Source organism: Oryctolagus cuniculus, chromosome 9 (genome assembly GCF_964237555.1).
Source record: "Oryctolagus cuniculus chromosome 9, mOryCun1.1, whole genome shotgun sequence".
Classification (NCBI taxonomy): domain Eukaryota; kingdom Metazoa; phylum Chordata; class Mammalia; order Lagomorpha; family Leporidae; genus Oryctolagus; species Oryctolagus cuniculus.
The window spans coordinates 68,858,331-68,879,404 of NC_091440.1; the positions used below are offsets into that span (position 1 = coordinate 68,858,331).

At 44.4% G+C, this 21,074-nt stretch overlaps 1 protein-coding gene across 11 annotated transcripts in view; it reads right to left on the bottom strand.

The window, feature by feature from the left end:
- Positions 1–743: 743 nt before the first annotated feature.
- RCBTB1 (RCC1 and BTB domain containing protein 1) overlaps positions 744–21,074 on the bottom strand; it is a 48,184-nt gene continuing 27,853 nt past the window's right edge. For all 11 annotated transcript variants that reach the window (XM_008273852.4, XM_008273850.4, XM_002720731.5 and 8 more), the window contains 7 exons: positions 17,981–18,088; positions 17,432–17,574; positions 15,997–16,187; positions 13,045–13,171; positions 9,173–9,324; positions 8,559–8,689; positions 744–2,930 (listed from right to left, as the gene is read on the bottom strand). In XM_008273852.4, coding sequence (XP_008272074.1) covers positions 2,790–2,930; positions 8,559–8,689; positions 9,173–9,324; positions 13,045–13,171; positions 15,997–16,187; positions 17,432–17,574; positions 17,981–18,088 — 993 coding nt within the window. In that variant the 3' untranslated portion in view covers positions 744–2,789. The remainder of the gene's footprint in view (positions 2,931–8,558; positions 8,690–9,172; positions 9,325–13,044; positions 13,172–15,996; positions 16,188–17,431; positions 17,575–17,980; positions 18,089–21,074) is intronic.

Sequence of the window (21,074 nt, forward strand, 5' to 3'; positions counted from 1 at the left end):
ATACCCACTAAGAATAATAGTACGGGGGGGTCAGCACCGTGGCATAGTGAGTAAAGCTGTCACCTGCAGAGCCAGCATCCCATATGGGCACTAGTTCAAGTCCCGGCTGCTCTACTTCCAATCCAATTCCCTGCTAATGCACCTGGGAAAGCAGTGGAAAATGGCCCAAGTCCTTGGGCCCCTGCTTTCACGTGGAAGACCTGGAAGAAGCTCCTGGCTCCTGGCTCCCAGCTGGATTGGCCCAGCCCTGGCTCTTGTGGCCATTTGGGAAGTGAACCAGCAGATGAAAGATCTCCCTCTCCCTCTCTACAAACTCTGCCTTTCAAATAAATAAATCTTTAAAATAGTATTGACTTTTGATAAACAAAATAAAACTTAACCCTCTCAACCATTTTTAAGCAGCACAGCTCAGGGTATTAAGTCCGTTCACAGTGTTGTGCAACCATCACCACACCATCCAAAGAACTCTCCATCTTGCAGAACTGAAATTATCCATTAAACTCCCCATCTTCCTTCTCCCCAGCCCCATGGTCACCACCATTTCTACTTTCTATCTCTATAAATGTTATTAAGTAGCTACCTCAAATAAGTGAGATCACACAGTATTTCTCCTAGCAACTAACTGGCTCATTTCACTTAGCACAACGTCCTCAAGGCCCATCCGTGTTGTACCAAGCATCAGCATTTCCTCTTTTTAAGGCTGAATACTACTGACTTCAAGAAAGAACAACAACTCCACATGCTTGTCTTAACAGACTGATTTATTAGTATGCCATTCTAAACATTACATAAATACAGCTTACATACCAGAATATCAAACATTATTCCAGTAAGAAGTTCAAGAGTATGTTACAGGTTATTTTGAGAAATGTGAATACTTTGGTTTCCATTATTACATCAGATGAAATAAAGTAAGTTCAAAGAACAGTGTTTATCTCCTGCTATAATTAACAACGAAACCAAGTAGAAAAATAAGAGGTTTTTTTTTTAAAAAAAAAAAAAAAGACCATCAAGTACTTTTTGAAGAACTAATTCTCTTCACTACCATACATACTCATACAAATTACTCAGTGACTTAATGGGAAGTGGTTCTTCACCTATATCAGAAACTTGGTATCTCCTGAATGAACGAACTGGATCAATGGATACGGGTCTACTACTTCAATTTGTGCTTTTAACAATTATTTTTATTTTTCAAGTAAGAGCAATAGTAAACACACTGAGTTTCATTTTGTTCAGCTCATAAGCCTACAGAACAGTGATTGTTACAAACACTGCCCATCATAGCCAGTAATCCAGTTAACATGCATTCAACCCAGAAAGAAAAAGTTCTACCGTGTTGCAGAGCTGATTCTAACCTAATAACCCTCTAGGTATTAGTCACTTGTGATATGGTAAAGAAAAGGCAGCTGGGACTCCTAGGTTTCTATTTGTCTCACCTACCAGTGAATGCCTGTGGTCTGGCCTCATTGCCCTCCACACCCCTACACACATACATTAAAATACATTGTTAAGAATAGCAGCAGCAGCATCTCTTCACACTCTGATTAATTCGGCTCTGCAAAGGTGTTCAGGCTCTAAGCTCAGAAGGCGCCCTCCCAAGCAGGAAACAAAACACACGAAGGGAGCTCACACAAACGGTTGGGCCAGACTCAACAGGTGGACACTTACATCCCATGGCCACAGTTTGTAACCAGGCCTAAAAGACAACTGCCTTTTAAATAGATCTTTTCCAAAAAAGGAAAAAGCATAATTTTGGCCTTTCTTCGAGGTTACATTGTGCCACACAGTATAACAATGAAAAGCAGCAGGAGATCAAAAGCGGAGAGTGGTGAAGTTTTAAACGAGCACAGCTGAGATGGGGGCCGGTCAACAGAAAACACAGCAAAGCCAGGAAGTCCAGTAAGGAGGCCGGTTTTGAGAACCACGTCTTCAAGTCAGACACAGCAAAGCGACGGTTTGGCAGCCACGATTTAGGAAGGCAAGGATGTGCTGTATGTGTCATCATTTTCCTCTTAGGAGTCAGCGTTTATAGGGGAAAAGGTGGGGAGGGACAACTTGAACTTGAGTTCTTAAAGTCTACTTTAATGAAATTAAACACCATTGTTTAAGCAGTGGAGATTCTAATTCGTTATCAGCTTTGTGATAACTAAAGCTACTACTCTTTATGCACTGAAATCTGAAGAAGTCTCGGCTAACCTAGAAATTTATCTTCATGTAATTATCATTTCAGTAGGTCTAACTCATGTTAAACGAGTGTTATTCTGATATGCCTTGAGTTGAACTACATCATCAATACACAAGCACACAAACAAAAGCCTCACACACACAACTACAGTCCCTCACAGTCAGACTACCACCAGCCACGAATGCCACGCTTCCACGGGCCCGGCTCCAGGGCTCGTGCACGCCGGGCGGAGGCCTGGCTCTTCTCACAGTCAGCACTCGCACAGCACGGATGAATGTGAGCCAGGACACTGTCAACATCCGTTTTCCAAGTTCAGAAGTTCCTCTAGCCAAAAACGAGAACAAGAACAGCGCAACTCCCACTCTTTCCCAGTGTGCCAGCCCAAATGTAAGGAAGGTAGCGCTTAAAATACACACACTTAAACCAGCCCAGGCAGAGCTGGACATCCTTCATGTAACTCCCACAGAGAGAAATGTGTCTCAAAGTGGGGGGCAAACAACCTGACGGTTTTTTACCTGCAGAATCACATCACCCGCGGGGCACAAGCCGGACACGCCCAGCGCACCCCCAGCACGCACACAAAACCCCGCAGCCTTGTGCTTCAGTTCTTAAAGGCTCCACATTTACTGGCTTTAGCAATGAACTCCTTTAGCAGGGGGCCATCCATCTGCCAAAATGCTGCGGTCTGTGTGACTTCTGTCAAATGATTGATGCAAAACTTAAAGCAGAATTCTTCTAAATCCTGGACACACACAACAAAAATAAAAAACAAGAAGAGGCCATTTTTTATTAGCTGTGACTGAATTACTCCTCTCCAATCCCCTCGCCCCAAGTCTCTGACCCTCCCCCCAGTAATAACAGGAGACGCCAGACACCTCAAAACCAGGCAAGCCTGGGACCAAGGGTCAGTGTCGGGAAGACACTACTTGTGACATGGCAGAAGCAATGGCTCCCCTAACCCAAGTGTGGGGCACCCCCCTCCACACACACCCGCGCCCCCACGGAGGAGGTCTTCCACTGTCACCACATGGTCCACTTAAGCTCAGAAAGGTTTTTGAAAAAAGCCAAATGTCACTTTAGTCCTTATAATATGTTCTGTCACATTGAAGGAATTAGAAGAATTAAGATGCGGGCTAAGTCCAAGGAGAAGACTAAGACATAGAAAAGGGATGAAGAGACAGGTGGTCAACCCAATGTGGCCATCACAAAGAAATTCCCCAAAACTCAGAGTTAACATTTATGGTGTAATAAAAATGAGTCTGTTTTTAAAGCCACAAAATACGGCTTCCACCACACTCATTTGTCACAGTCAGTCCCAGGGCAGCACCCTGACACCGCACATCTTCCAGTCACACTAATGGAGGTCACAGCCACCAGCACACACACAAGGGGAGGGGTAAGCCAGAACAACTTTTAATGATCTCTTTCTGTCCATGCTAAGACATCCTTTCATCCCCCACAAAACTCTAACTTGGTTTATCTCCTCAAATGGTAGAACATAAATTTGCAAAATCAACTAAGACTAAACAGACAAAAGTACATCACACTAAAAGCTCTTGAACAGCTTAACTTCTCAGTGGCTGCTGGTTAAGTTCTACAACGAAGGTTGATAGTCGGGTTCTACCAACTGGGAACTTAGCAACTTTACACTGCAGGGCCCTGACTCCACTTTTTCGGGCCCCGAGAGGGGAGAATCTGGGGCAGAGGGGAGACGGGCCCACATAGAGTGCTTCTACAGTGCACGCCCCTGCAAACAATTACCTCCTCCTGTCCCAGGCGAACAATGCCCCAATGGAAACCAGGGAGCATACTCAGGCACATAACCAGTAAGGGACAAACCACACCTGCACTTCATGTCAGCCAGCTGCTGCCAGTCTCTGGTTTTCCAGATAATTCAAAATGTATTTACAATGTTAGCACAATTCCTAGATCCTGTTTTTTAAATGAGATTCCCAGTGGACTAACTGTGCAGCTGAATGCTCTGTGTTTATGACAAACTAAAACAAACTGCATTCCGCTCAGATTATTCAAGAAAAAAAAAAAACTACACTTGGTATCAAAACCTAATGATAAGTACACAGCTCTCAGGACAAAGTTATATTTCGGAGCCATAAAAGTCATATTTCAACCATATTTAGTTGTCACAAATCATTATTTACACTTAATTTAGGATGAAGACAGCTATGAGCACAGGAAGTTCTTCCAAACACGTATCAGAAAAGGATATTTTTTATTTGACAGGTAGTTATAGACAGTGAGAGAGACAGAGAGAAAGGTCTTCCTTCTGTTGGTTCACTCCCAAATGGCCACCACAGCCAGCGCTGCGTTGATCTGAAGCCAAGAGCCAGGTGCTTCTTCCTGGTCTCCCATGCAGGTGCAGGGCCCAAGCACTTGGGCCATCCACCACTGCCCTCCTGGGCCACAGCAGAGAGCTAGACTGGAAGAGGAGCAACCGGGACTAGAACCTGGCGCCCACATGGGATGCCATCTGCAGGCGGAGGATTAACCAAGTGAGCCACGGTGCCGGCCCCCAGAAAAGGATATTTAAAGATAAAATTTTAATTACACCATCTCAAACTCACAAGGGAAGAATGCATTAAATTCAGGCATCATAAAACCTTACTAGTTCACGTCTACTAATTTGGAATTCAGGATCTTTTTAGTGTATATTAAAAAGTAAACTTACAAGGGCTGGTACTATGGTATAATAGGCTAAGCCTCCGCCTGTGGAATCTCATATGGGCATTGATTCAAGTCCCAGCTGTTCCACTTCTGATCCAGCTCTCTGCTAATGGCCTGGTAAAGCAGTCGAAGTTGGCCCAAGTGCTTGGGCCCCTGTACCCACATGGGAGACCCAAAAGAAATTTCTGGTTCCTGGCTTCAGATCAGCCGAGCTCCGACTGCTGCAGCCATTTGGGAAGTGAACCAGCGAATGAAGGTCTGTCTCTCCCTCTGTCTGTAACGTCTGTAACTCTGTCTTTCAATAAATAAGTCTTTTTAAAAAAATTTAGAGTATTCAACTTACTAATTGTACAGAAGTTGCCTTCAGTCTAATTTTTTTTAAAAAAAGATTGACTTAAAAGGCAGAGAGCAGAGAAGGAAAAAGGAAAGGAGGTACCCTCCATCCACTGGTTCACGCTGCAAATGTCCACGGTAGGCCGGGCTGGGTCAGACAGAAGCCAGGAGCCTGGAACTCAAGCCAGGTTTCCCATGTGGGTGGCAGGGACACAAGTACTTGAACCATCTGCCACTGCTTTCCCAGATGTGGCAGAGAGCTGGACCAGAAGCAGGGCAGCCAGGACTCGAACTGGTATTTGGATTTGGGATGCTGGCATCTGCTCCGCCACAAGGCTAGCTTTGAGTATAAACTTTAAGAACTTTTTTAAAGATACGGTAGAGATACACGAATAGTGCTTCTAATTATAATCCACTTCATACATCGAAAAAGAGCTCTATCCAACGGCCTTCCCTCCCTCTCCTGCTAATTGGAATTGGTTGAGGGATCTCTGCACTCAACACACGTGGCTCAGTTTTAAACATGAAAAAGTTAAACTAGAGAAGACGGAAATAACCAGCTGGATCCTGGAGAAGCACTGGGAGAGAGTTCAGTCTGCAAGCTGATTTATACAAGCCAGAAAGCGGCAGGGAAGCAGATGCACGGCGGGTCTGCCTTCGACGAGTACACAGGATAGAAAGACCCAGCAGAAGAACCTGCGCAACTCGTCTACCTCACTGTGCAATTACCTCGAGAAGAAACTGCAGCTCCTGCCCAACTACATCCAACAACTCCAGGGAAGAAAGACCCTCCGAGCAGCAATGACGACAAGTTCATTAAAAAATGAGTCTTAAGGCCCATGGAATTGGGAAGTGTCGAGGGTGTTAAAACTGAGGTGTCTAACACAGCCTTCTTAGTATTAGAAACTGAACTGTTTATGATATTCTGCAGACAAACTGATATAAGGTAGTTCTGAGGCAAATCCGATGAAATAGACTTGTTACAATGAGTAAGGAAGATCAAAATTAAAAAAAAAATCACTGCTCTAATTTATAAATTTGTTGCAAATCTTTAAGCATTTTAATTATTCCAGTCACTACTACTCACATACTCTGAAAATGTTAATTTTCCTCTCCACAAATTTTCTCCAGCAACAAAATGGGATGGTCTTAACAGTCTCATTTTAAAAAACGTAAACACAGCCTCTCGAATTCCTACACCATCTTAAGTTCCAAAACTAACACAGTTGGACACTAACCTTTTGTGGACTCCCCCCTCAGCCAGGGTGAGACAAGTTACACATGTCACACAAGCCACCCACGAGACTCATTCCAGATGGCCAAAGATCAGAAACCATACCTAACTCTTGCCAAACCTCTTCTTAAGGTAATTGCAAAACAAGACCCCACCACTTCCTAAGTCTATAATTCATTTTATTTTATAGCAAGAAAAAGTATTCTAGATTAAAGTGGCTTTTAGTTTTATCTTTCAGAACATTAAAACTGTCCTAGCATTTGAGAAAAAATGAAGATGCTTTTCTTTCACTGCACACAGAAACATTTCATATGCTACTAATCCTGAAAAACAATTTGGCTCTCTGAGAAAAGAAAAACAAATGCTGACTTTCTAGCTTTAGTACTAAACCTTTCAGTACTCATTTCTCAAACCAATGTCAGAAGTAGATCCCTGAAATCCTGTGTACTGCTTCCCACCAAATGCATAATCATGAGATATAAGTGGCCAAGTAGGATTTCCTGACTTTGAGAGCCAGCCCTGTGCTCACACTGCGACAGCTTCTGGGGAGTCACTTACGTGCACCTCTCCAAAGCAGTTTTTAATGTGTTAATGGTCAATGAGAAAATGAAAACCAGTGACGGAACCAATCAGCTGGCACAGGCGTGGTCTGTGAACTTCCTGGGGTGCATTATAGCTGAAGGTCAGGAAGAGATTCCCAGCGAGCATCCCAAGATGTCAGCCTCTGCCCAGGAACTTCTGACTGCGGCTCGTCAGCAAGGCCTGACTGCGGCACGGAACTCACTCACAACAGGGAGAAGAAACAGAGCCGCACAGAGAAGTTTCTGGAATCAATCACTAAATGGAAAGAAAAGTTACCAACCCAAGGTAAAAATCACTGGGTGGAAATGAAGTCTAAAGAAATAACATTTCCAACAGAGAAGTTCGCAGTGTCCCAGGAAGGTTAAGAGGCGGAAAACCAATACCTGTGTTTTCTATTTCTATTAGAAATGATTTACTGAGCGTCCTTTTATCTGTTGTCAGGCTTCAAAGTCAGCTATATTTGATAAGGTCATCAAATATTTATAATATAACACAACCTCAAACAAAAACAGGATACATTTTCAAAATACAAGACATAATGGTCCATTTCAATACCGAAGCGTGATAAAGGTGAGTTTGTCCTCTACCACACCTCAGAGGCCACCACTGCAGACCTCTGCAAATGCTGGATCAATTCCTTGTTGCCAGGTATTCTGCCACGTCAAAAGATGACAATACTGTAAGGACAGGCTAACTGTGTTCCTTTAACATACAAACCTTAGTGGATCTCATGATACTTCGAGGCTCTCTAAATTTTCTATTAATTTGTAAAACTGACCATGCCAGCCTTTAGGTTCCTAAATATCCCTCATGCATGCTTTTGGCGGCACTATCTTCATCCACTTCAACACTTATCAAGAGCCCAATACACGCCCGATCCTGCAGGAACACACACAGCTTACAGACTGACTCTGTGGTGCTTAGCTCCAAGAAAATGCACACAAATGTAAAAGCTCTGACTCCCAAAAGCCCACTGATTCTTAGACTCTAGAGAGATCCATGAATCCCAGGATTAAGAACTCAATCTAGTACAGAAACAAAACAAGAATAATTAGCCCACCGGAAGTCGTTAACACATGTGGAACTGTGAGTTACGACGAGTAAGGGTAGCATTTCAGAGCACACCCAGATACAAAACATACGGCAACCCAGGGTTCTGAGGGCAGAGCTGGTGAGACAGCGGAGTGCAGCTTGGAAGAAAACACAGATGCTGACATCAGAAGGGACTTATAACTAACATGCAGTTAGTCCACTTAGGTCTGCCACTTGTAGTCCATCCTGCAATACAGCTGCCGGGAACTCAGCTACGCAGCCTATCTGAGTTACAAACGGAAGTAGCAGAATCACTGTTTTTGAAAAAATGAACACAGAAGGGAGCAGCAGGGCCAGCTTTCCTGTTCAAGGATCAGATGCCTCACTAATGGTCTAGACAGAAGTGCAGTCACTCATGGTGCTCCTTGTCTCCCGGAGGAGAAAGGGGCCAGGGAGCACACGGGGCGTTACAGGTGGGTGTGGCGTCTGGTGCCTGCTCTACGTTACCTCTGCATCGTATCGGACTGCAGCAGAGAATAACGAGAAGGCGTTCTCCACGGTAATCCCTCGCTTTATAATGTGCTGACACAGCTTTTTCAGCCTGTTTTCACAGTAAGACGTTGCCAAATCCAGAAGACCTGAAAGTAAAAAGTAGGCAAAGTTTGATCAAGTTGAGAACAATCTATGGCAATGTAGAAACATGTATTTCATTTCAGTGGCAGCTATGCATTAAGTCAGGAGTATCTTAATATTATAACTTTAACTGAGCAGCTACATGGCTAAGTCAACAGAAGTACCTTAATATTATAAATTTAAGCAAATTCTTTTACCCCAACCTCTGCTATCTCCCAAAACATGGAACAGAATCCACCCCATTCCAGTTTTTTGCAAGATATTAAATCCATTAGCAACTTATGCTTCAATATTAAAACATTAAAGTCTAGTCATAAACTGCATCCATCATTATTAACCACAGCGACTATACAATACTATTTTTAGAGACATTCAGAAACCATGTACAAGCCAATCAACCTGAAAGTTTCTACATTTCAGTACTCCAAGGGCATGGGAGACTATCCGTGACCTGACAGCCTGGCCAAGCCCGAAGTGGGGTGAGGTACCTATGGCCTCCTCAGGCGGCAGGTCCACTGTGTCTGTGTAGAGGTACTGAAGAAAGGCACGGTACACGGGGTAAGAAAACTGGTCTATTTCTATCACTTCCTTCATGTCCTCATTCCAGTAAGACTGGAACATGGATCGAAAATGCTCACACCTACAACAGAAAAACAAAAGTTACTGTATGAACTTGATGAGGTCAGATGAACAACCTAGACCTGCAGGCACCAGGTCACGAATCCTTGTGCTTGGGCCTTTCTGCATACACTCACTTTCATTTCTGCTATCTCTATTACACACTGAGAACTATTCATCCACTCTAGAAGTCACGGCATTCCAGTGGCACTATTTCCATTTGACATTCTGAGCAAGTGTGCACCTCTGCTCACTTTTAGAAAATGTACAATATACACTTTAAAAATTAAATCAAATTCAGAAATGACAGTTCACAACTTGTGACTATATATTAACATTTAAATGATTGCTTGGTTTCTATTTTATGTCATCTGTGTATTCTTAAAGCCACTTGGCTGCATGACATTAGGCCAGGAGCGCGGAATGTCTGGCCCATGGGCCATGTAAAGCAAACAAAATCATCAAGTCTGGCCCTGCCAAGCCAACCACTGACAGGACTCGAAGTTAATGATTTTGTATGACCCGCAAATGATGTTACAGACATCCAAATGGTCCTTGGCAAAAAAAAGGTTCCCTACCCCCACATTAGGCTGCTTGCCGTTCCATTATCAGACAGGAAACTCGTTCCTCCTGACAGCTTCAAGCCAGTCATTGCTCTGATTTTGCTTCTTTGTTGCCTGTTCCCATTCTTCTTCTCAAGCCTCTTACAAACCTAGTTATAAAACACTCCCATTCACAGGATGGCCACATGTTTGAAGAAAACCTAAGTAGATCTTTGTGTATCACATTTACATGTACAAATCCATCTGCATAAGAAATTGATTTCTGAATACTGGATTTTCATAATATATAACACATACTCTATTTTTAAAAAAACATTTTCGATGCTGGCATTGTGGCACAGCGGGTAAAACCACTGCCTGTGACACCAGCATCCCATATGGGGGCTAGTCCGTGTGCCGGCTGCTCCACTTCCAATCCAGCTCCCTGCTAATGTGCCTGGGAAAGCAGTGGAAGATGGCCCAAGTGCTTAGGCCCCTGCCACCTACAAGAGAGACCGGATGAGGTTCCTACCTGTGGCCTGGCCCAGCCCTGATTGTTGCAGCAATCTGGGAAGTGAACCAGTGGATGGAAGCTCGCTCTTGGTCTCTCCCTAACTCTTTCAAATAAATAAAACTTTTTCTAAAAATTAAAAATAAACTTTTCAAATTCTTTTAAAGTGAGTTATGGCACAGACACCAAATACTTTGACAGTCCATTCAGAACATTAAAAGAATGCCTCCACTTCCATAAGAAACTACTTTGGGTGTGGAGAGGACAGGAGAGGGGGAGATGGGAAGTCTTATCAGTAAGTACTAAGCTACACTTTGACAGGATAAGTAAGTTCTGGTGTTAATCGTACAGGAAGGTATCTATAGACAACAATATGTTCTGTATATTTCATATTTCAAAAAAGGATTTTAAATGTTTTCCTCCAAAAAAATTTGAAAAAAATATTTTATGTCTATTGATTTGGTTATACAATATATACCTCTAACAAAACATTACATGGTACCCCATAAATATACGAACTTACAGCAATTTAAAAATTCACTATTAAAACAGAAATTAGTTTGGGAAATAAAAAAGAAACAGTTGTATAGGCAAGGAATGATAATGTAGGCAAGGAATGATAATGTAGGCAAGGAATGATAATGTAATGGGTCAGAAAACTGGACACAGGGCCCGGCATAATAGCAAAGCTGCTAAAGCCACTACCTATGATGCCAGCATTTCACATGGGCACCATCTGGAGTCTGGCTGTTGCACTTCTGATCCAGCTCCCTGCTGATGGCCTGTGAAAAGCAGTGGAAGATGGCCCCAATGCTTGGGCCCCTGCTACCCCCATGGATGACATGCAAGCTCCTGGCTGTTAGGACCATCTGGGGAGTGAACCAGCAGATGAAGATCTCTTTCTCTTTCTCCTCCCCACACCCCATAGCCCTTTTCAAACAAATAATTAAAAAAAAAAAAAAAAAAAAAAAAAAAAGAGGAGGAGGAGCTGACACTGTGGTATAATGGGTTAAGTCACTGCCTACAGCACCAGCATCCCAAATGGGCATCATCTCAGGTCCTGGCTGCTCCACCTTTGATCCAGCTCCCAGCTATTGCCTGGGAAAGCAGTAGAAGATGGCCCAAGTACTTGGGCCCCTGCCCCCGTGTAGGAGACCCGGAAGAAGCTCCTGGCTTCAGATAGGCCCAGCTCTGGCAATTACGGCCATTTGGGGAATGAACCAGTGGGTGGAAGCTCCCTCTACCCCGTAACTCTGCCTTTAAAAAAAAAATGAAATAAATCTTTTAAAAGAAAGTAAAAAGAAAAGGAAACTATACACAAAAGGGACAGACTGACTGACCATGGTTCACACATACAACATTCCCGGTTCATCTTTTCAATCAACACCATGACTCATATCTTTACTCCTTTCATGGTGAATGACATACAACTTTTCAGTTCTCTTATAATGAATTATTTTGCAAATAGATTTTTAACTAAATTTCCAAAAACACGTATAAATGGCCAGTCAATGGTCTGTTGTCGTGTAATGCCCTTCACTGTGATAAACAACCTCAGCAAGCAATCAACAGACATAAATACATGCACAGTTCCCCTCTCATTTACACATGGAACTGCAAGTCTACAAAAACGTTCTGAATTGGGTATCAGATGTCCCTCAGAGCCAGAAGCCCAGCATTGCTCACTATCAGAGTTTCCTACCTGGGGAAAATTTCTGAATCTTTAAGATTAAAAGAGGGAGAGGTGTTTAGCACAGCCATTAAGATGCGGTATCCTACATCAGAGTACCTGGATTTGATACCTAGCTCAGGCCCCCAACTCCAGCTTCTTGCTAATGCAGACCCTGGGAGGCAGTGGTGATGACTCAAGTAACTAGGTTCCTGCCACCACATGGGACACCTGGACTGATTTCCTGGCTCCTGGTTTCAGCACAACCCAATCTTGGTCATTGGAGGCATCTGAGGAGTGAACATGTGAGAGAGAGCTCTGCTCTGTTTGTGTATCTCTGTGTCGCTCAAATAAAAGACTGAAAGAACATACACTTTCATTCATTTGACAGCCTTTTGTATTTTTTTAACCATGTAAACAAATTTTCTCAAAGAAATATGTGCTTACAAGATCCTTAATTTAAGAAACAATGTAGTAAATATATTCCTCCATCACTTTTTTTTTTTTGGACAGGCAGAGTGGACAGTGAGAGACAGAAAGGTCTTCCTTTGCCATTGGTTCACCTTCCAATGGCTGCCGTGGCCGGCGCGCTGCGGCCGGCACATCACGCTTATCCAAAGCCAGGAGCCAGGTGCTTCTCCTGGTCTCCCATGGGGTGCAGGGCCCAAGCACTTAGGCCATCCTCCACTGCACTCCCTGGCCACAGCAGAGAGCTGGACTGGAAGAGGGGCAACCGGGACAGAATCCGGCATCCCGACCAGGACTAGAATCCAGTGCGCCAGCACGGCAGGCGGAGAATTAGCCTACTGAGCCGCGGCACCGGCCTATCCATCACATTTTTTTTTAAAAATGAAGATACATAAAAAATCATTTGCATCTAGAACTCTTACTAAAAGTATTAAGCTGTGACATTTCTATGATCAAAGCTGTTTCTTACCAGTGTCCATGCTGTGGAATGTTAAAGAAATGGGAACCGCAAATGGAAAGATACAGACTTCTGTAAGTTCATGCAAAAACTACCTGATTTTCAAAACGGCTTTATGGACATGGATGTATTTCCCATCAATTCGAAACTTCAGGTCAGCAGTTTCTGGACTATCAAATTCTTTCCTCAGCGACTCAGCGACTGTTAGAAAGTCTTCATGCTCTAAAGGCAACGAGCACATCATTAACACTGAGACGCAGGACACAGATTCAAGATCTGAAAGGCTTCAAAATGACTGTCATCAGCACCGTCATTCAACTATTTTTTCCCCCCAAGAGAGTCCATGCTTTATTTGGCAAGTTAACTTCAGTTATTAAAGCAAGTTTCTTTCCATAAGCTACCAAAAAGAAAGTATCTGGAAATGCTAAATGCCATTCTTACATGCTCAGCCAGGTAACAGAAGTGAATATTTTGTAAGAAAACAAAAGCATGGCCTGAAGGTAGGCCAAGAGGAAGCAACCACACTCTCAAAATCTGAGAGGTTCTCTTCCAGGACTAAGAACTAACTGCTCAACGTTCCTTTACTGAAATACCAACCACATCTTTCTCCATTTCAGGGGTAGCTTTGAGGGGCTAGAATATTCAACTCAAGGAGGCCCAACAGTCTCGCCACTTAGGTGGCAATGCGAGGCTATCAGGTCCTTGAGCAGAGAAACTTCCCTAGGGGTCTGGAATCTAAAGATCCCCTTAATCCTAAACATCAAAGTATAAACAATAACCCTGTACCCTATCTAAAAGTAGAACAAATTTACTTAGCGACAACACTTATGCAAAGGGACCATGTGATCCCGTCCCTGGATAAGAACTGCTGTTGCCTTTACAGGCGAGGAGAACTGTGTTACTGTGGAGTCGAGACACTTGCACAAATTCACCCAACACTTTGTATGGATGAAAGATGGGGACAAGTGGTGGCTAACTGGGAAATAAAACAATCCCAGATATCCTCACTGAACCCTGGACAAAGCTGCTCCGGGTGTAGGAGACAACCCTCCCTGCCCACAGCCGAGAATGGGGACTTTGTTACACAGCCCCTGTCCCAGCCTGGGAAGAATCTGTGTGGCTCTCAGCAGCTAATTTCCAGGCTGACACTTTGCAAGTGAGCTTATCTTATCCATTCACCTTATTACAAGGAAACATCATTTGCCTAAACCCCATGACCTTAACACATACAGAGCTCTCTCCTGGCTACGGAGGAAGGTGGATCATTTCTCAGAAGTTAGGTTTTCCCTGAGCCTGTAATCTGGACCACTGGTGAATGAAACAGTGAGCGTGATTAAAAATGGGCAATGCACCCAGAGGTCGCGTCAACTTCCCTCTCAAGCTATGGGGCTGAAACGACCCCATATAACCCCTTTGTTCTGGTGACAAGTACAACACCTCCTTCCACAGGGTAAATAGTCCTCAGAGGTGAGAACTCACCATCTGACTTTCTAACACTCAGCTGAGGTCATAAATAGAGGAAGAAAACACTTTTGACTTTCAGGGAGCAGAAGGGACAGACCTTATCTAGGAGTTATTGTCAGTGGACAATGGTTTTCCGAACTTGGACATTGTTCTAGCGGGGATGTCTGTGCCACTGCAATATACAAGAAGCTGGGGAAGCCTTTTAAAAACAGGCCAGGTTAGTGTGTAGAAATCTGAAGACATGAACAGATGTGCTTCAGCTGTGCAAGCTGTATTGTGTGTCATTATGGACAAACAGTCCTGTTCAATGAACTAAACCTAAATAGGACTACGTACTGGAAAAAAAAAAAAAAAAAGAGAGAGAAAAGCAAAACAATTGTACCACACCTGAAGAACCCAGCAAGCCGAATTTAAAGGAAATGTTCACCTAATTCTTCCTAAACATACTGTTGTGCCCATTACCATATCTGCTGCTGCTGCGCCCACCACAGGTGTAAGGCAGCCAGCCCTCCTATAAGTCGCTGAGCAAGCCAAACACTCCATCAAGAACTACGTCATGACCCACCTGCTCCCTCTGCTCACAAAACATCTTAGAAGAAATACATTGCAAAAAGGCAGCAATGAACAAGAAATAAAAGATTAAGGTCATCCTGTTTATGGCCACTCATCTCTGGGACATCTTCACATTTTCAATCAATAATGGACTCTGAAGACAATAATCACACAAGGTATTGATTATGTAAGCAAAGATCATCCCAGATTCCACTTTATAATACCTATTTTCTGAAATAAATCTGAAACTGCTCGGTAAAGAAAGATGGTAGGGTTAACCCACCACCTTTAAAAAAACTGCATAACGTGGGATTTTAAGTTGCTTTTTTATTAGTGTTATATTGAATTATGTAATAAACATAATGTAACAAAAGCTCAAGAATAGATGATTCAAATACTTATGCACAAATGATCCTAATAGCATCATCCGTAATAGTCAAAAAGTAAAAGCAACCCAAGTATCTATCAATAGATAAACGAACAAAGGGTACTCTATAGGCATATCAGAGCATCAGTCAGTTATAATGGGAAATAAAGTACCGAGTCAAGCTACACCATGGAAGAGCCTCCAAAACATTAAGTAAAAGCAGCCAGACGCAAAATGTCATCTCTTGGACGATTCCACTTACATGAACTACCCAGGCCAGGAAATGCACAGGATCAAAAAGCAGAACTGCTTAATGAGTATGGGGTTTTCTTTGGGGAAGAAGAAAATGCTTTGGAACTTGACATAAACAGTTGCACAACACAGTAAATCCAATAAATGCCACTGAGTTGAATACTTTAAATAGTTAATTTTGTATTGTATGATCTCCATGAAAATGAAAGCACTCAAGGACAGAATAACAAATCTGAGGGACTATCTCATTACCTATGCATATAACTGGGTATGCATACCTAATCTGGGCTGAATTATTAAAGCCAGGGGAGAATAAAGTGTTCTAGAACGCAGAAGAGCCCACAACCAGCGCAGGAGAGCTGGTCAGACAGCAGCAATGTCCTGGGGCAGAGGGAGCCCAGAGCTTTCTTACCCACTGAGAGGAGGCGCCAGGAGACGGCAGGTGTGGCAAAGCAGGCGAAGACGTCGTCGGTGCAAGAGAAGTGGGTTAGGTGGGGGAGGATCACCGACTGGCCCCGGCACTGGCCCCACATGTACACGTGCCCGCCCTGCGTCTTGGCAGCCGACGTGTGGGCGGAGTGGCAGGCTGCAATCTCCACTACCCTGAAAATTGGAAGAAAAACACAGGTCATTTTTTGTTTGCTTGTTTGCTTTAAGTCATAGAAGCCCACACGACACCATGCAAAGTAATAAAAAAAAAAAAGTTCACACTTGGAACACCTCAAAGAAACAGCCCAGGATCCAGGGCCACAAGCTGCCAAGTCATATGAGAAAACCACAAGATCAGGGCAAACGCACAGGCCTCTCCCACCCTGACTGCCCTACTTCCCCCACCCTAAGTGTTACTGAGGAAGACTTGGGAAGACAGACTGGGAACCAAAGGAAAGGAGCAAAGTGGAAACACAAAATGTTCTGTTATGGGAGTTTAAACTTTAGTAAGAAACACTGTACTGCCTGCAATATTCCATTTCCATGTAATTACAACTTTTTGGGGCCAGCACTGTGTCGTAGTGGGTAAAGCCGGCGTCTGCAGTGCCAGAATCCCACATGAGCACTGGTTCAAGTCCCAGCAGCCCCACTTCTGATTCAGCTCCCTGCCAATGTGTCTGGGAAAGCAGCAAAAGACGGCCCAAGTGCTTGGGCCCCTGCACTCACGTGGGAGACCCCAAAGTAGGCTCTGGCTCCTGGCTTCGGATTGGTCCAGCCCTGGCCATTGTGGCCACTTGGGGAGTGAACCAGCAAATGGTAGATTCATTCTCTCTCTCTGTAACTCTGCCTTTCAAATAAATAAAAACAACTTTTTCTCTCACCTCTACTAGCACTCAGAGGCCTAGCCTAGGGTCACAGAGCCTGACATTCCAATCCAAAGGGAATTGGGTTGGACTCAATACTTATCTCATTCTGCTTCTTAGCCAGGGTCCTGGGATCAGAAGTCAACACTCCAGGACTTGGTAAAACCATACCATCTGGCATATTAAGCATAGATTCCAGTAACTCACGTCAAACCAACAGCTACACAGAAAATACCTTCTTCAGAGCAAATTTTATTTAACAGTTATTGATCTGGTTCAAAGGAAAGTGTGCACTATGTTGTGCATTTCAGCATGGTAAGAGACCCTGCTTGACTCCTACCAGAGGGGCAACAGCAGGCCTCTAGGAATTGCACCCAAATGTGGCAGTGCCGACCAATCACAGGACGACATTTCAGAAAATCAACTTCATGTTCCTTATGGCTGGTACTCAAACTCTTGGGTTCAAACTGAGAATGTCAATAAACACAAGAGTCACAAAGCCATACCCCAGAGCTTTGCCACACATAGTCCCGAGACACAGCACAGCCAAGTTACCTTTCTTTCTCCACCATGACGTGTGCAGGGCTTAGCAGGTTATTTTTATTGCCAGTTCCCAGCTGCCCATACGTGTTAGCTCCCCAGGCATACAGCAAGCCCTCATCTGTTAGTGCTAGAGTATGTGCATAGCCGCAGACAATCTGCAAGTAAACATAAACGGTTACGGTCAGCAGGAAGACAGGAAAGGCAGCAAAGACATTTCTACAGATACAGCCAGCTTCTGCACAATGCCAAATCACTGTCAGGTACGGACTGACACGTGCGGGAACATGAAAACAGCATCAGGAAAGCCCGCACCTTGGACGCCTAGATTTTCTCATTAGTTTTATTTTCATTTCATTTAACTTGTCAAGACTGATGTGCCATCACCGCGGCCTTCTGTCTCCCCTTGGGAATCTGGGGAAGACATTCTAGCAGATGTGGATGCTGCCGGCACAGACTGCTGGCTGTGAGAAAAGACCACGTCAAGAGCAAGCCTCCAGGCTTTCTCCAAGTCAGCACAGAAGACAGATGAGGACCAGCTGGCCCAGGGGTCACCACACGTACCTGGTTCACACACACGCTGTGCAGGGCTGCCACTCTCACGGGCGTCAGCTGATTGCCGTTGTTTCCCAAGCCCAGCTGACCATTGCCATTGTAACCCCAGGCATACACCTTAGAACGAAGGGAAAGGGAGAGAGGTGTTTAAAACCCAGTCCCTACTAAAGCCAGTTTCAACACTCATGTTCTACTTGATGTGATCCTACAGACGATCTCCAAGCGGAAGAGATTTTTGGTGAGGATGACACAGTTTGGCGTCACTTCCCACTCCACAACTTAGCAGTGAGACAGCCTTAGGAAGTCATTCACAGTTTCATTCTTGAAGAAGCACTGACTGTACATGCCCTGACACTGTGAATAGTACAAACAGTCCTTGGTCACGATTTAACAGGAGAGAGACGCTTGCACACTTCAGACACGTGGCAAGTGCTGCAATAGAAATATAATCAAGGCACCACAGAAACAGTAGAAGGAAGGGCTGAGCTCTAGGAAGAGAGCGTAGAGAAGACTTCAGCGAGTGGAGATCTGCACAGGGCTGGTCGTGTTACAGACAGATTCAGAGAACAAGGAGGTGGGCCTGGCAAACAACTGGAGCACAGCAGGGAAGGAGAGGCAAAGGCCAGGGGATAAAGTGACAAAGCATACAGGAAAGTGGACTGCATCTATGGATTTTCCACTGAAACACTTCAAAACTGATGGATGTAATTAAGTTCACAGTTTTTGAAAGATCGAGCTGGCTGAAACCTGAAGAATGACAGGAACATATCTGGAGACTAGAGGCAGGAAAGCCATTAAGTAGCGAACATCATCTCCCATCAGCAAACAGATGAGCTCTGAAGAGACTCGAGCTAAGGCATGACAGGGGGGCTAAGAAAAGGGATGTTAGGGAAGGGGTCAGACAGGCGGCCCCAGAGAATAATGCCCTGAGAGGAACCACCGCCTGCTGAAAGTAACCAAGTTGGTGTAGGTTTGAGAGGTACTAAAGGTTTAAAACAGCCAGTGCAGGAAACAGAAAAAGTATTCACTAAGAACAGAAAAACAAAGTCTAGTTCAGATTAGAAATCTGAGATCTATGGGGGCACAGAGAAAGGCACGCAGACACTGGGGCTTCTCAGGGCAATGTGACAGTGGGGGGTCCCATGAGAGATGGTGAAAGGCACTTTCATCCAAGGCTGGAAGTGTAACAGGCAAGAACTTTCTGGAGAAAAATTTGGCAAGAGCTACCAACTTTTTTTTTTTTTTTTTTTTTTTTTTTTTTTTTAATGATTTATTGGAAAGGCAGAGCAGGACCGCGCTGTGACAGAGCAGGTAAAGCCTCCACCTGCAGCACCTGCATCCCATATGGGCGCCAGTTCAAGTCCCGGCTGCTCCACTTCCGATCCAGCTCTCTGCTGTGGCCTGGGAAAGCAGTAGAAGACGGCCCAAGCCCCTGAGCCCCTGCACCCACGTGGGAGACCCAGAGGAAGCTCCTGGTTCCTGGCTTCAGATTGATGTAGCTCTGGCCATTGCGGCCAACTGGGGAGTGAACCAGTGGATGGAAGATATCGCTCTCTCTCTCTCTCTCTGCCTCTCTTCTCTCTGTGTAACTCTGACTTTCAAATAATAAAAAAATAAATCTTTAAAAAAAGAGGAGGAAGGGGCTGGCACTGTGGCAGAACTGGCTAAGCTTCTTCTAGCAATGCCAACATCCCATACGGGCACCAGTTTGTGGCCCGGCTGCTCCACCTTCGATCCAGATCCCTGCTAATGGCCTGGGAAAAGCAGCAGCAGAAGATGGCCCAAGTCCTTGGGCCCCTGCCACCCACGTGAGAGACCTGGATGAAGCTCGTGGCTTCAACCTGGCCTAGTGCTGGCCACTGCAGCCATCTGGGAGTGACAGAATAGATGAAATCTCTCTCTACTCCATTCTTTACAAAATAAAGAAATTTTAAAAAATAAAGAATTGAAAAGAGAAAATTAGATAGCTAATCCAGGGAATTCTGGAGTAACCCAGGGTACTAAGACTCATTAAAAAATAAGGTATCAGAGCTGAGCACTCAGCAAACTCTGCAGAACCCTGGTATCCCACTGCAGGATGCCATAGAGTCTAAGTCCAAAGAAGTAACTCTGTATAACTTCCATTTAAGTAGAAACTGCAACTGGGAAAAACTTCAGACAAATAAACATCAGCTTACAGGTGACCATAGTAGAAGGTAACCCAAAGGTGTTTTGTTTTGTTTTGTTTTGTTTTATTATAGGCAGAGTAGACAGTGAGAGAGAGAGACAGAGAGAAAGGTCTTCCTTTTGCCGTTGGTTCACCCTCCAATGGCTGCCGCGGCCGGCGCACCACACTGATCCGATGGCAGGAGCCAGGTACTTATCCTGGTCTCCCATGGGGTGCAGGGCCCAAGTACCTGGGCCATCCTCCACTGCACTCCCGGGTCACAGCAGAGAGCTGGCCTGGAAGAGGGGCAACTGGGACAGAATCCAGCGCCCAGACCGGGAATAGAACCCGGGGTGCCAGCACTGCTAGGCGGAGGATTAGCCTATTGAGCCGCAGCGCCGGCCTTTTTATTGGTTCTAATGCAACAATCAAGACAAAAGAAAAATTCTTTTGCAAGTTACTCTTCTTTATATGAACTAACATTCAATACACAGGAAGGTGGGCCATTGCTAGGGCACAGCAGGTAAAGCCAAGGCCCATGATTCAGGCATCCCACATGGGAACGCTGGTTTGATTCCTGGGCCGCTTTACTTCCAATCCAGCTCCTTGCTACTGTGCCTGGGAAGCAAGAGATGATGAACAAGGTATTAGGCCCCTGCCATTAACGTGGGAGATACAAGGAGATCCAGGCTCCTGGCTTCAGCCTGGCCCAGCCCAGGAGTTTACCCATTTGGGGAGTGAACTTGAGAATGGAAGACCTCTCCATCTCTTCCTAACTCAGCCTTTTGAATAAATAAATCTTTTAAAAAAGAAACAAGTAGTTCCACAAACACTTCATCAGTTAACTTGAAGAATGCAGTTTAATTTTTCCTGGGAAGAGAAAGTAATGTCAAGTTCTTTAATTGATCAGATTAAATCCAAAATATCTAGTCAACATTGTGGCATACCATGTTAAAC